At 44.8% G+C, this 15,907-nt stretch overlaps 1 protein-coding gene across 11 annotated transcripts in view; it reads right to left on the reverse strand.

Annotated features, from left to right (window-relative positions):
* Window positions 1-2,912: 2,912 nt before the first annotated feature.
* Window positions 2,913-15,907, reverse strand: part of AKAP13 (A-kinase anchoring protein 13) — a 325,971-nt gene continuing 312,976 nt past the window's right edge. For all 11 annotated transcript variants that reach the window (XM_075133185.1, XM_075133183.1, XM_075133179.1 and 8 more), the window contains 6 exons: window positions 15,772-15,842; window positions 15,204-15,248; window positions 13,259-13,309; window positions 12,306-12,755; window positions 9,857-10,160; window positions 2,913-8,810 (listed from right to left, as the gene is read on the reverse strand). In XM_075133185.1, coding sequence (XP_074989286.1) covers window positions 8,761-8,810; window positions 9,857-10,160; window positions 12,306-12,755; window positions 13,259-13,309; window positions 15,204-15,248; window positions 15,772-15,842 — 971 coding nt within the window. In that variant the 3' untranslated portion in view covers window positions 2,913-8,760. The remainder of the gene's footprint in view (window positions 8,811-9,856; window positions 10,161-12,305; window positions 12,756-13,258; window positions 13,310-15,203; window positions 15,249-15,771; window positions 15,843-15,907) is intronic.

Below are 15,907 nucleotides of genomic sequence, written 5' to 3' on the forward strand. Positions count from 1 at the left end.
CTGCCTTCGCCACTGTCGGTACCACCCTGCACACGCTTAGGTGCCAGGGCTGGATTATCCTTTTGTGGGCCCAGTGCCAAACGTATTTGTGGGCCCCCATGGGGGCACTGGAGCATGGTGCAGGGAGGTCAGTCCAGAGGCTTGGTGTTTTGCAGCCTTTTCACAAAGGTCGTCAGCACTGGTTTGCAGATCAGTTTGGCAAACCAAGCTCCTCCACTTTTACTGTATAAAGCCATGGTACGCCCACATCTTGAATACTGCGTGCAGTTCTTGTCACCCCGTCTCAAAAAAGATATAGTGGAGTTGGAAAAGTTTCAGAGAAGGGCAACTAAAATGATTAGGGGTATGGAACAGCTTCTGAATGGGGAGAGATTAACAAGACTGGGACTTTTCAGCTTGGAAAAGAGACGACTAAGGGGGGATATGATAGAGGTCTATAAAATCTTGACTGATGGGGAGAAAGTGAATAAAGTGTTATTTACTCCTTCTCACAACACAAGAACTAGGGGTCACCCAGTGACATTAATAGGCAGCAGGTTTAAAACAAACAAAAGGAAGTACTTTTTCACACAATGCAGTGTTGAACTTTTTGCCAGGGGATGTTGTGAAGGCCAAAAATTGACTAGGGTTCCAATAAGAAATAGATACGTTAATTGTCTATCAATGGCTATTAGCCAGGATGGGCAGGGATGCAACACCATGCTCTGAGTTTCCCTAGCCTCGGTTCACCAGAAGCTGGGAGCGTACAACAGGGAATGGATCACTCGATAATTGCTCTGTTCTGTTCATTCCCTTTGAAGCACCTGGCATTGGCCACTGTTGAAAGACAGGATACTGGGTAGATGGACCATTGGTCTGACCAAGTATGGCCATTCTTATGCAAAAAGTAATTATAATAAAAATGTTTAGTACAGAAACTCATTTTAAAAATCTTGGCCTACTAGGAAATGTATATTTATATCCGTTTCCCAGTCACAAATCTAGCATCCTGGAGCAAAGTCACTAAATCATAGTCCAACAAACAAATGTTCCTTTAATGTGCCCCTCCCTTCTCCCTTGGGGAAAATACTGTACCTCCACTAGGAGAGAGAGAGAGAGAGAGAGAGGAGGAACAAGCTGTTCCTGCTCTGCACTATTGGTTTAGGTGGCACAGAAGACATGCTGGGATTCAACGTGGCTCTCAGAAGCCACTAGCAAGCATTCCAGCTGAGGTTAGAGAGAGAGGCACGTCGCGAGCATTGAGTATATTGATCAAAGTCTCCATAGCTCCCATGTGAAGACAGGTAAAATAACATATATTGAATAAAAGCAATTAATCTGCATCCACCATCAAAGTAAAAGGACAGGCAGTGCAGGCTCTCTTGTCCTTACACTTGGGGAGAATGGATGCTGAAGTTCAGTTTGTGGAGCAAACAAAGGATTGGGGCAAGTAATAATGTTCTTGGATTGCTAAAAACTATTTGACCATGGAGGCAATGCCACCTATGGCTCCACCATACAGTAATACGTTGCCCTTTAATGGCCAGTGGGCTACAGAAGTTAAGCCATAGCACAGCCTACCCCAGCTAACAGCATGTATCTGAGTGTAACAGTAGAAGTCTGTGTTTCTGGAGTTGAAGGTGCTCAGGTAATGGTAATGGTACTTACCCTCCTTGTAAAGAGATGAGATCTATGGACAAAAAGCTGTATCTAACAGAGTCAACTATCTTTATACCTGTCTTCCAGATGGGGAAGTTGAGGCATACAGAGGGAAATGCAACTTACTGTCAGTCACACAGCTAATGATTGGCTGAGCTAGGAACAGAATCCAACTCTCCTGCCTCCCTGTCCACCACATCCCGATTCTGTTCCTCATGACCAGCATGGCCGCAGAATCGTTACGAAGACATGTACAACTTTATGGCCCTGCTTGTGGCTAGGTCATCGACAGCCATCACCAATACCCACTCATTTCAGTCGGTGTTGCTGGTACTTTCCAAATTGAGCCCATAAGTAAGGGAACCAGCCAACAGCAACTGGGTAAGGAATGAAGCGTGAGTGTACCAATGTGGAAGGACCTCATCTTGTGTTGCGTAGAAGACCCTCAATTCACAATGAAATCAATGGGAGTCGAGTGCTGCCTTACCACAAGATAATGAATGTTTTGCAGTCTCTTTCTAGAGAGGAAAGATGGTCTTGTATAGCAAAGGTACTCAGCTGAAACTCAGGATGTGTTCAGTTCCTCCATTGACCTACTCTATCACCTTGGGACACTAGCTTCCTGTTTCTCAGCTCCCCAGCTGAAACGTGATCAATCAACCCTTCCTTTTTCTCATTTGTTAGCTAGGTAGTCTGTAATCTCTTACCATGTGTGTACACGGTCTGGTACAGTCTTGGCTGGGGTCTGGAGGCGTTATCATCATAAATAACAGCTGTAGCACGAAGAAGCTCTAGCTATAATTACTATGTCTGCACCTAGCCTGTGTATTCTTCAGGGATACAACCAGACCTATTTTCAGTGCTGATGATCCCTGGAGGGTAGGGTAGACACAGGAAAACAGCAATTGCCAGACTAGATCAGGCCATCTCATCCCATATCCTGTCTCTGATAGTGGCCAGCACCAGATGCTAGAGGAAGGTGCAAAAAACCTTGAAGTGGGCAGATGTGGGATAATCTGCCTCCCACATTATGTCTCATCCCAACCAAGACAATTCCTTTTTCTCCAGAAAATTTAAACTTTACAGAAGGGAAAATAAATAGTCACATATTTTAAACATCCTCAAACATACACATAAGGATTCTTAAGTTAAAGCTGGGAATATCTATTACTGGTAAGGTCAGTTCTGTTCCTCCCCATTCATTCTCCTTCATTGCAATAAATCCCGTCAATAAAAGGAAAACTACAGGGATGGCAGTAAATCAGACACAATGCTCAGACTTAAAATCAAATTTATTTAGAGGAAAAAAAAATGACTTTACAAGAGGATGCTGCTGCTAACTAGAAAGGAAGATAAATAAAAGCTTGTTACAAAACCTGATGGTTTCTGGCAAATTACAGAAAAACTGAAGAATTTACAGTCAATAACCTGCTCACTTTTTACATAATTACAAATTAACATACAGCAATTATTGTTTTACCCTATTTTTTAAATTTCATTTTTGCAACATTTAAACTTTTTTATTTTTATTTATTTTACAGATTCAACATGAAAAAATGCAAAGCATAACCCCCCCCCCCCAAGAACTGGATGCAGAGGTATAGAGTGTTATTATAACGCCCGTCCTCTACATTCTGTGGATTGCTCTAGTGCGTTCCAGATTAGTACAAAATAAACACAAGGCTAAACTTTAACCATAGGCAAACTGAACTGGACATGGATGTTCTAAGTCAGTGTTTATTAACAATAAGGAACAGAGTCAAAAATACATAAGAGTGTGAATGTGATCCGTATGTATAGACTCTTAAAAATACACACAAAGCTTACTGCTGTATGCAAAGCAGCGAACCACACCCTTTTTTCCCTCCAGGCAACGGAAGCAGAATATTTTAGGGCTGAACTTCAATGTCAGTGATGTGCAGGGAAAAGGCAATGAGACCCTAAAAAGTACACTGATAGTGGTCTTCTGATTACTCAAGAGCATGAGAGGTCCAAGACTAAACCAATTCAGCTTGCCTATCTTTAAAACTTAGCGAGATCACTGGATAGAGAACTAATCATGGATCGCTGCCCCTTCTGACAAATAAAATAAGAATTACGAGTACTTGGGGATGATTTATTTAATAGGTTAACTTAAATTATTTTAAGTTTACAAACCTGGCCAGCAGGCAGAATAGTTTCCAGAGTTCTGGTTAACAAGGAATGTTATGCTAAGTTTAAAGGGGCAATCAAATCCTTTGTTGCCACCTCTGACCAGTCTTCCCTTGCCCAACTATCCAGCTATCCCAGACAACTCCCATGAGATTTGGCACCCACTACGCTCTCCCTAGCCTGATGTCTTCAAGGCTCTCTGGCATAGTGAACTGGATCAGTGAAAGCTTCAGGGTGTTTTAGGAACCCAAAGAAGATGTGAAGATTACCAGACTCTACAAATACCCATGAAAGAAAATATAAATCAGACCAATCTAAATTTATACCTGTGGTCAGACTTCAAGAGCTGTGTGTAGTGAAAAGCTCCGGCCATCTCAACTGAAAGCAAGTGCTCCCATCCCAGAGATATAGCCTATGAGGTCCATGGATGTACTGTATAGTAAAGAGCTTAGTACAGGGAAATAGCCTCACTGCACTTCACTCATTGGCTATACCCCTTACTCTGGGTTTCTTACTAGAGAAAGAGGAGATAGAAAGTAAGACCTCAATGGAAGTGTTGCTCTTTACACAGCATTCTCCACCCTTGCGAGGGAGGTGATGTCGATGCCAACGCCGTATCTCTAATTTACCCCGCGGGAAGCCAATCCCTCCTGCCCCGCCTAACCCTCTGGCAGCATTGCTGCTCTTGATTTTCCTCCAGCGTCACATGTAAGATGAGTCTTCCAGGCTAGGGAGCTGGGCTAGGTTTCCGAAGGAATTAACCAAAAGGCTGAGTAATAGATGAATCCCACAAGGAAAGAGAGGGTTCTCAGCTCACTACATTTCCAAGGGGACAGAGGTAAAATTCATACTTTCTGAACTTTGGGCTAAAAAACATAATTTGGAAAGATTCTTTCCCACCACGGCTCCTAAATCTCTTCAAAGTCTAAATTATGCAGACTTCACACTTAAATATTTTGTAACGTCTAACTTCCTTCCCAGATTGTACTAGGGATGGGGAGGGGAGGGAATTTGTCTGATTGTCTCAAAATAACCAAAAAGCAGCAAAGAAGTGACAAGACAGATTCCATTTAAAGCACTTTATGGCGTTGAACAACATAGAAACTTATATATTGAGATGATCACTTCATTTAAAAGATGCTGACATCAAATCCCAGGCAATCGCTTTGATTCTACAGACCGCTTGCTACAGCTGCAGTCTGATCACAGATTGCTGGCGTGGCCAGAAGTTCCCTAATACTGACCACCTGATATATTTCATGCTGAAATTGCATCCCTCACTATGCTATTCATTGAAGCTCCTTCTACTGTGTACTAACAGTTACCATGCCAAGCCTTGACACAGGCCTAAGGGAGATCTGACTCTCCCATCAATGACAAACTAGCGAAGGGAGCTCAAACTGCAGCTCCTGGCAAATTAATCTTATCCCCGCACCAGTACGGAATTCATGCAGCCACTTCTGAACCGGGCTGTTATGCACAGCCGCAACACGATACGTAGTGGGTGACTTTTGAGAGGACCCAGGCCTTAGAAGCCCAGTGGGATGTCAGGTTCGCGCTAAGAAATAAAGTGCACTCAACAAACACGAGTTAGATGCCAAGCATGGAAGTGGAACAAACAGAATTCATTAATTAAGGCCAGGAAAGGAAATTAATAAAACATTGGTGCTGCAAAAACTGACCCACTTAACACTACACCTGGGACCGTGCACTAACTGGGTAAAGCTGGATAATCTGCAGGGATCAGAGTGGGAATCCATCTCCATGGACGAGTTCCAACCTATCAAGAAAAACTTGAGCAAAATGGATGAAAAATAAAAACCTTCAGTTCCCTAAAAATGAAAGAAAATGGAGGAAAGAGGAAGGCGGGACTACAGGCTTTAATCTAATATAATCAAATCACACAGCAATTTGTATCCTCCAGTGACAAAGGGTTTCTGTTCACCACAGTACAAACACAAATAACTTTGATAACATGGGCAGCCAACCGCTTGGTGAAATACAGACTGAGTTTATACAGTTCATTGAATGCCATTCTATTTACAACAGGACTAGAGAGACAAGCAATTCAGCCATGGTTTCATCCCCACTGCCCCTGGGTGATGTGCCTCTATTCAGGAGTGCTGTTTCGTAAGTTCAAGAAGTGCTGGCTTTGGGGAGAAGAGATGTACCACTGGGGCAGAAGAAAGCACTCACACGGGCAAACGCTCCTACAAACTAAATGGAATCCTTCAAAAATATTATCCAGCTAAGTTCTGTGTACAAATTGGTAACCATGCCATACACTGGATTGGGTTCCAAAATTTCCTTTTAGCACATTCACTTTCACAAGCAGGCGAATATTAGGGCAGAGGTTCTTTAAATTAGCTGTGGCTGTTGTTTTTTCCTATTTCTAAAAATCACACTCCAGCTTTAGGGCATGAACCAATGCCCGCTGAAGCCAATGGAGAGACACCCATTGATTTCCAATGGCAGCGAATGAGGCCCGTACACCAAGAGCAAAATTTGGCTTTTTACCTTGCCTCAAAGAGGTATGGGAATATAGAACACAAACCTGTTTAAACAAGAAAATGGAGGGCCAGCAAGGTTCCAGACAAAAAACACTGCCTCTCTTCCCAAATTTTTGTCTGGCCTGGAGATACTTTGCCTTGAAGGCAGCTCTCCTGCCGGAATCACTTGTACCTAACCGCTCTTCAGGCAGGACACAGGCTGCTATGCAGCACTGAACACACCCTGGTTTTGTGTTATGCAATGACAAAATAAAACCATTGGGTTGATCAAGTTCATCTTTAAAAAAACAAAAGAAAAATAAAAAAATAAAACAAAATAAACTTTTTTCTAAACCAGACCTCTTTCAAATAAACAGAAAGATAAATATTTTTGCAAGCCCAGCTTGCAATTAAGAACAAGCACCAAATAATATTTTAAAAAACAAAACAAAAAGATAACCTCAGAAAACATCTTACTTCTTTTTTTTTGCTTTGTTTTTTGAGCATGAATTGTTTAGAGAGCTTCAAAAGCAAGCAGGCTATTCAGGAGTCCCCCACTGATCGAGACAGACCAATCTAAGTACCCATGTTGCTGTTGCTCATTATTAAAAATGCTAGCACTGAATTCTGAAATCTGCTGCATGTAACTAGCTTGTGAGGCGATATAAAGCAAATCAGAATCAAAATATAGTGCAAAATTTTTTTAAAAAGGAGAATCTGTGGGAAAAGAAATGACCACAACAGCTTCAAACTGCTCAAGGGATTGAAGCGGATAGAGTCTCATGACATTTACAAATCTGCTTAGGTGAATCTCCTGAGGCGTGTGGAAAGAACAATGAATTTGGAAACAATTCAGCTTTGTGCATGTATCTCCCTTGGTCTTCACACATGACCACCATACTTAGCATTTGTATAACACCTTGCATCATGAATGCATTGGGGGCACATCTGCTAATTCTCACAGGGAATGATTACAATCCCAATTTTGCAGATGGAGAAACTGAGGCAAAGAGCGGCTAAGAGACTTGGACTCAGTGAATCAATGATGGTAGCGGAAGCAGGACTCTGGAGCTCCTGACCTGCAATACAGTGTTCAGTCCATTAGGACACACGGTCTCTCCAGTAAGTGTATGTAAGCACACACTACTTGTACATGCATAATTACTGGGCTTTGTGTTCCTTCCTGTTCATCTGCTCATACAAGTTGTTCCCCATCTCAGGTTACAACCTCTGCCATCTTGTCTGAGTGCTCTGGAAATTGCTATGATGTTGCTTTGGGTTAGAAATGAGCTATAAGAGCTGATGGAATCTGGAGAAACAGAAGCCCAGTGATCATACAGGTGGCATCGCTAAGAAACGCCAGGGGAAGGAAACCACAGGCAGTAGGTTCAAAAAAGTGATTCCCAAATGGAAGGTTCTCACAGGTTTTTATGATGGGACAGTGAATTTGTAACAAAAAACAGTGTTGATCCCAAATGACATCTTGCTGGAGAAATGTAATTTGACAAAGAAAGCCTTGCTCGGGAAGAGGAGGGAATAGACTAACTCACAGAGACACATTAAGAAGCAGTTGTCACTTGAACATGGTATGTTTGGCTTCCTGGGATTACTTCACAAGTACAGCATCCTTTTTCCTTTCCGGATCATGTTTTTAACACATCCAAAGACATTCTGTTTGGTGCTGGAAATGGATTAAATTTTAATTCCTCTGCCCCAAAGAAATCCTTGGGAGTAACTTTAGATTGTATTTTTTTTTCCACTGTTGCTGCTGCCTAGTGTTTGGTACCTTTCTGAAATGAAGCATGTAACATACAATGTGCTTGGAAGGGGCATGAGGACCAATAAAGATACACTCTGAGCATTAAGGCTAAGATATTTAATATCTACATGCTCCCTGAAAGTCATCAGGTATCCTTGGGCCGAGCTAAGCTAACCCAGCTTGTCTGTACAGACTGTAAGTATATCCCAGTGGATACACAGACACATACATATATATAGTATATCTATATGCCAGTGTGTACGCACCATTTGCAGAGTCCTGGCCTTTTGCTAAATGCTTGGTTTTGGTTGTATTCCCCAGGAAAGGAGAATTTGGAGGCACAGACCCCTTGGGCCATAGTCTTTCATCCTTTAGCAATAAGAAGAGACTGCGAACATCCATTCCTACTTTCAACCAAGAGTTGCACCCGAAGTGGGTGCTGTTTGCAGTGTGGTCAGCCTCTGCAGCCAGAATTCATTAAAAAACCGCAGGACAGAGCCCTTTTCCCACCATCTGCAGCCTTTACAAATGTTTTATTTAACACACAGAGAGCTGGTCGGGTGCAGGAGCCAGGAGTGCAGCAAAATGTGCTGTACAAAGGCTGAGAATGATTGATGTGCAAGGGCGAGCTGCTCATGCTTTGGCCCCCTCAGATGCCTGTATAACTTCTAACACAGTACAGTGGAGAGGGAGGCTCATCCCTGCAGAATTAGGAGCGGACATTCAGCAGAAGATCTCCTCGCCCTCTGGTGGTGCTTCTGATGAATGAGCATCTGGGAAAGGAAAGCCAGCCATGAATAACCAGAAGGAACAGGGAAGGAAAGGGTCTATGTTAAAACAAACAAACACGGCCTACCACCCATTGTACCATTCCCAAGCACAGGACAACCTTTTTGGGTGGCTGACATTTAAAATACACCTTTTAGTTGCGAGACCCACCAGTCCCATGACCGTGTAACTGGTGTGCAGCAAAATTCCTGTGAGTAATCCACCAGCAGCCTCTCATCCCTGAGGTGCTGGGTTCCAATCTTCCCTGGGTCACAAATATGATAGGTTTGAGGCTCACAAGCTAGTCTCCAGTTAATATAAATCCACATGATAAAGTGATACTACTGTATCACTTTACACTGGCAGGTCAGGAGTGATGTGCATCAGCTCAGAGGAGGAGGAGAGGCAACTGGACTAGCAAGGGGTGCTACCGTCAGGAATAAGGTGCACTGACAGAAAAGGGAAGGACTCAAACAGCAGGGGGGCATTGCAAGAGAAGATTTCATGGACATAAGCACAGGTTTCAAAAGTTTTCCTAAGACCTAGCCCTGGCTCCAGGCAGTGTTTACCAGCACCTCCCTTGCATAAACACGGAGATTGCACAAAAGAAGTAGAAAAATATAATGAGAGCCCAAGCTATGAAGCCACCTGGGTTAGGTTGGGAGAAGGGAGCATTGAGCGCCCCCTTGACATCTGCTGACGGGATGCAACCCATCAGGCTTGGTGTCAGCGTAACTCCCATGGCTGCAGAAAAGGTGCTCCCATATTGAAGCCCTGGAGAGCAGCAACAATGCCATATAGAAGAGAGCGGGGGGGGGGGGGGGGAAAGCAGAAAATGTTGTCACGTCTGTTCTCTGCACGCATGGGACAACGCCTCTCCCTCCCAAACACGCAAAATCACCTTCTGCCGGAAAATCCGCTCACGACCTCCGTTTTTCTCCACCCCTCGCTCAGTTATAACCCACCCCTTTGGGCTCCATGGCTCCCTGAGGTAAAACAGCCACAGACTGTTAACCCCTAATGATCTCCTCGGGCCCCATCTGACACTCACCAGCAGGTTGGGAGCGGTGTCCTTTGCCCTTTTTCTTCTTGTCCTTCTTGTCCTTTGGCTTGGATAAACCGAAGAGACGGGTGGGCTGCTGCACCTCGGCTGCCTTGTTAGTCTGGTTCGTTGCGCTAAGCAAGTGGAAAGTGCCTTTCTCTTTGTGTGTCCTTGAGAGACTGTTCCTTTTGGGCGACACAGACAGTCCTGCGTCAAAGTGCCCCTGTTTGGGTAGGGAAGAACCGTGCTGCATGGAGTCCTCAGCAGTGGGCTGGGAGGGGATCCTCACCGTTTTATCATGGGGATTTGAAACCTGCAAAGAGGAGAACAGAAGTGTTTTGCTGGTAGCAGCAGGCAGGGTTCAGAATCATGGGGAGGGTAATATTACCATGACTGCTGCCAGAGCCAGCCTGTTGCCCGGCATGCCACCTATAACCACCACCCAAAAGTCATCGCCCAGTCAAATGGACATCCTAACAAAAGCTGCACACCCAGAGGCAGCGCTCTCCGTCCAAGGGGGAAGAGACAAAGATTTTAAAGATGAACCCTTCCACTCCTTTCCAGATACAGGTGGTGGCACCCGACGGCAGAGTCCTCTTTAAAAATCTAGCAAACCCAGGCTCCTTCCCCCTCCCGGGTGCAGACTGTGGTAGAAGCCATGGGAGCTTCCTAGGGAAGAGACTGTTGTAGGATGTACTGATGCATGACGACAAGTGGAATCTTTCTAAGTATAAAAGACAAGACAAAATATTGTACTGCTTTTCTAATGTGTCCTCCAGCAACATAACTGAACCCAAGGTAGTTAAAGGGGGGGGGGGGGTTAAGACATGAATTTCTATCCCTACACGCTCCACCAAACGTCCCTATTAATGGCTTTGACTTGTTCTGGATGATTCCAGCCTCCAAGAAGTTGCTTCCTTTTGATGACCCTGGCATCTTATTGGTCTTCAGCAGTACTTTCTCTCAGGTGTTCCTATAGCACCCCCGGCCAGATTATCTGAGCTTCCTGCAAGTAAGTTAGATCTACATGATAATGCATACAACTTCTTTGCAGAATGTGGCATGTTTATCTGCTCTCAAATAGATCACAAGTCATAGGGCCGTGTTCATTATTCAAAATTGCATGAAGAAATTTCAGCCCCTGGGCTGCTCAGGAAACTGGGGGTAGCAAGTATTCCTCTGATTATCTGCTATTCAGAATTTACTGTTGGAGATAAATGGTTGGTCTATTAAGTCACACAGTGCTGTTTCCACTCCCTGAATGCATGACACCACTTACGCTTCAGCCCAAAACAAATTACATTTTGTTATGGAATTAATTCTGTGTCTTAATTAAAGATCTGCTCCAGGCCTGAAATCAGATTTCTGCACATGTCTGTATGAACTACGGCTCACTGAGAAGTGTACACGGTCCCTGCATGCAGCTGTAACTCTGTACAGCTCTGTCCCAAGCCCCTCTGCTCTGTTCCCACCCTCGCTTGCTGTGTCGTGTCTATATGCTAGACTGTGAGCTCATGAGAGCAGGGACATGTCTAGCTAGCTGTTTGTTAGGGGCCTTGTTTTCCCCAGGAATTGAAATTAGAGGGAGTGTTCGAATTTACGGGTGTGTGTATGTGTGTGTGCGTGAAAATGCCTACATTGGCAACATTGCATAAATAGTTGACCACAGGAGGGGGTACAGGGAAACCACACTTTTGGGTGCTAGTTCACAAATATAAATATAAGGCCTAGCAATGTAGTGGCAAGGCTTAGACTGGGGGAGCTGTTCAGCACCAAACTTGTCACCACCAAGCTGCTTCTGTGAATGCTGAGGGGTGTGGTCAGCCCAACAGCATGTCCCAGGCGAATGGACTGACTGCATATGGAACAAATCTGTGCTTGCCTGTACGTTCCTCACAGGTGAGCAAAAACGGTGTGAAAAGGCCAAAGTGAAATGCACCAGTGATTTCCCCATCAACATCCCTGTATATGCTCTTCCCTGCCATTCGCTATCAGACCAGTGAGGAACGTCTCAAAACAAGCTGGCCAAACACAGATACATTCACAGATGACCCCCACTAGAAAGACAAAAGGCACACTATGATTTCAAATACCCAGCAGGATCTGCTAGGAATCTTGATTCAACAACACTCTGAGGAACGTCTTTTGCCAGATGTCTCACCCTGCAGCTTTCTGAGACATAACAGGCAAAACATAGCCCCAAACATCAGGTGCAAAAAGAGATGCCACTGTTAGAAATCAGGCCCCACGTATCAGCGTCATAGCTTCTAGATTTCTAGATCTTACATCTAGTCTGACCTCTTGCATCACATGGGCCACGGGCCACAGAACCTCCCCTGGTAATTCCAGTACTGAGCCCATCAATTGTGACCGAACTAGATCATCTCTTTTAGGAAGACACCTTGTCACCCCAGCCATGTGCCCTGCCTGAGAATTCAACTGGGAGCAGGGTGATTACCTGTCTGAGGTCAGGCTCCATCTGCACTGGGGGTAATCGTGACACATCTCTCTTGAGTTGATCCTTCTCCCTTTCCAGTTGTTTCTGTGCTGCGCGCAGCCGCTCCAGATCCATCTGGTAGGCTTCTTTCCTCCGCTTCAGCTCTTCCCTCTCCCTTTCCAGATCCTTGTGCCCCTTCTGTTCCTGCTCCTCTCGCTGGGCCAGCCGCACCTCCCGCTCTGTCAGCTCCTTCTCCCGGGCCTCCCACTCCTTCTCCCTCCTCCGCTTCTCCTCCTGGTGCTGGGCCTGCTGCTTCTGCAGGTTGGCCAGCTCCTGCCGCTGCTTCTCCAGGCTCCGCTGTTTCTCCTGCTCGATCAAGGAGTTTGGCCGGGAGGAGCTCCGTGTCAGAGCTCTCTCACTGAGAACCAGCTTCTGATCCTCAATATAAGTATCCTGCTGCAAGACTACAGCCTGAGGGAGAGGCAAGGACAAAGTTAGTCTAGTGCCTCCCTTCACTGAATGCACAGACATGCAAAACTCTAACATCATGAGGCATCTCGCAATTGTAATATGGGCGGGAGAAGGGGCGGGGGGGGGGAAGGAGGGGTATTTCATTAATCATTGTTAACCCTTCTCTGAGTCCAGAACCTAGTAATGTTAGTTTATTTGCCCTGATGAATCAGAGGGCCCAGTAGGGCTGGTTTATTTGACGTACTTATTTGTAAGACACAGAGTAGGCCTGACCTGCCAAGCACTTGTAGCCCCTTCTGTCCTGGGCAGCAAGGGAGCAGGCAACAGTACAGAGTCACTAGGACACTGGACTGGACCCTTCAGTCTCACTATGGATGGGTAATGCAAAGGGAAGGGGGTGGAGGTGAAATGCTGCCCTCACCACAGTCAACACTCACTGAGGGGGGCTGCTGTTTGGGAAAGAAGCACGTCAAAGCAGGGTACTATGTTTACGACCGACGTACCTGCAAAGTGCTGAGCAGCTTGTGGAGGTAGGTAATGCTTTGGAGAACGTGCTGCAAGGAAACAAAAGCACAAGAGTGTTGCTGCTATACCTCACTTTACTGTCTGACCACAGGCAAGGCCCATTTTCTTTTCCATTGTAACTCTAGCAACGAGCAGGGCCCTGTGTTTGTCATGGAGGTCGTGGAAGTCCGTTTCTTCTTGTGACCTCCATGACTTCTGCAGCCGTCAGTTTGGCTGGCCCCACGCCCAGCTGCTTCTGGAGCAACTCTGCAGCCAGCCACTCTGGTGGCCCCGCGGCCAGCTTCTGCTGGAGCGGCCCTGGGGCCAGCCGCACCGGCTGCTGCTCTGGCGGCCCTGGGGACTGCCCAAGCAGCGGCCGATGTGGCTATCCACAGGGACTGCATGAGCAGCTGGGCCCAGGGCATCTGGAGCAGCTGCTTGCCCCCACAGGGTTCCCCACACCTGGCAGCTGGCCCCACAGGAATCCCCCCCCGGCAGCTGGTGCCGCAGGCTCCCCCCTCCCCCCAAAGATTCAATCAGGAATATTTATGGTATAAGTCATGGACAGGTCATGGGTGATGATTTTTTGTTCCTTGCCCGTGACCTGTCCATGACTTTTACAAAAAATATCCCTGATTAAATCATAGCCTTAGCAATGAGGCTTACAAAGCCAGGCCATTTTATTTAAAGCCACACAGACATTCTTCTACTTCCCCCGACTCTTCCCATGCTCTCTTCCCTGTATTTACTTATCCCAAACAGACGTACTGGTCACAAGTATCTATTTATCCATCCATTTCTCTCGGGCATCTCAGAGACATCTAAGATAATCTCACCCTGGCCTTCCTCAGAGATCAGTGCAGCAACCAGTCATTGAAAGAACCTGACCATGGCATCTGGTGTGCAAATACTCTCACAACAAGGTGCGTGAATCATGCACAGAACCATGGGATTGTTGATACCTCACAGGAATTTGCAGGTTGTTTCTTTAAACTATTTCCTGTAGTGTTAACTGGTTAAAGCGCTAATGATGCTAGGGGAAATGATACAAGGAGGGAAAGGAACTGGCATGAGCTGACCATATTTTCAAATGTGCAGGGAAACAACTGTTAGGGTAAAAATCATAAAAAAGGCCCAGAATGTGTGCCTGTAATGTCTGTTCACAAATGCAAACCCCTGCATTTATGGTGCAGGGAGACTGCAAAATAATGGGCACACAAATGCTGCATGACAATTATTGGAGGCCTTTTGAAAATACAGTCCTAAAGGCAAGCGCTCCAATATCATATACTGGTATAGTGCCAACAGAATGAAAATACAGTCCTAAAGGCAAGCGCTCCAATATCATATACTGGTATAGTGCCAACAGAATGCCTGATGCTTTGGGTGACTTCACGTATCTCAAAACACTGGCTAAAGGCTTCTTTGAATCCTGATGAGCATATTGTAATTACTTGTTTAATACAAAAATTCAATTGACAAAAACTGCAGTATTTCCAATACTTGTGTAATAAATGTTATTAAGGGAACCTTTGCTCACCGTGATACTTAGCTGCTATTAAAGTTAATTGGGAGTTACCGATGCGTATCAAAGGGAGAATAGAAACCTAATTGCCTCAACTCACTACACCTGCATCATACAATTACACTCATTCTATCTGCAGATGCATGATAAATACAGTCATGTGCTTTCTAATTGTAATTAAACCTTGATGTCTACAATCAAGGTGTATCCTACAGCTGGCAATTAGATGCCAGTAAGCAAATCCTTAGTCTGAGCATCCAAGCCTAAGTGCACACATAACACAGTGCGTTTAGCTCTCAGTTTCCTGTATTTAAGAGTCTTGTTAAACTTTAGCCTCACCTATTGAAAGAAATACACTTGGTACCTAAACTGAAGGGGGGAAAAAACCCACACACCTAAGTCAGGGAGATTGTTCTTACCTCGTTGTTTCTTTTCAACACGAACATCAAATTCGCATTTCCGCCCTGTAAAAAGATCACAGATTTATAAAAGGCAAATGAGAAATTATAGTAAGTGTCTTTCTAAAAGCAGGATGAAGCACAGACAAACACTCCCATTTTCCTTTTTGGAAGGGCAGAACTCATGTAGTTTGTAGTAAGTGAAAAATCATTAAATCAAATGTTAATTAGCGATCATTTTGTAGTGATCCACAGCGAGAATGGGTGTGAGGGTATGTTTGGCCTTGGTATTTCAATAATGATGCATAATTAGACATGTTTTACTTGATTTGCAGACAGCTGGCAGATAACCAGTGCCACAGAAGAGTATATTACCCACTAAAATTGTTTTAGGGAGGGAATTTTAAAGGGGAGTTAGAACAAAATTGGTTTGAGCATGTGCCCCCCATTGTTTTTTCCAGGGGGGTGAGTTTTAACTTGTTCTAATATGTCCAGAAATATACTTTTTCAGATTAAAAAAAATACAATCCAAGTGTTAGAAGTGTCAAAGGCCCATGGATGACATTTGACACAAACACAACAATAGTACCTTCTTCAAAATGCTGTCTGATTCTGTTCTCCGAAGATCCTGAGCATCATCACCTTCATCTTTCTCTCCACCTAAAAGAAACACACCAGGTTGGCACAGGTCATTTAGTTTTTCAAACCCCAGATAAAATCCTCAG

Source organism: Caretta caretta, chromosome 10 (genome assembly GCF_965140235.1).
Source record: "Caretta caretta isolate rCarCar2 chromosome 10, rCarCar1.hap1, whole genome shotgun sequence".
NCBI classification, from domain to species: domain Eukaryota; kingdom Metazoa; phylum Chordata; order Testudines; family Cheloniidae; genus Caretta; species Caretta caretta.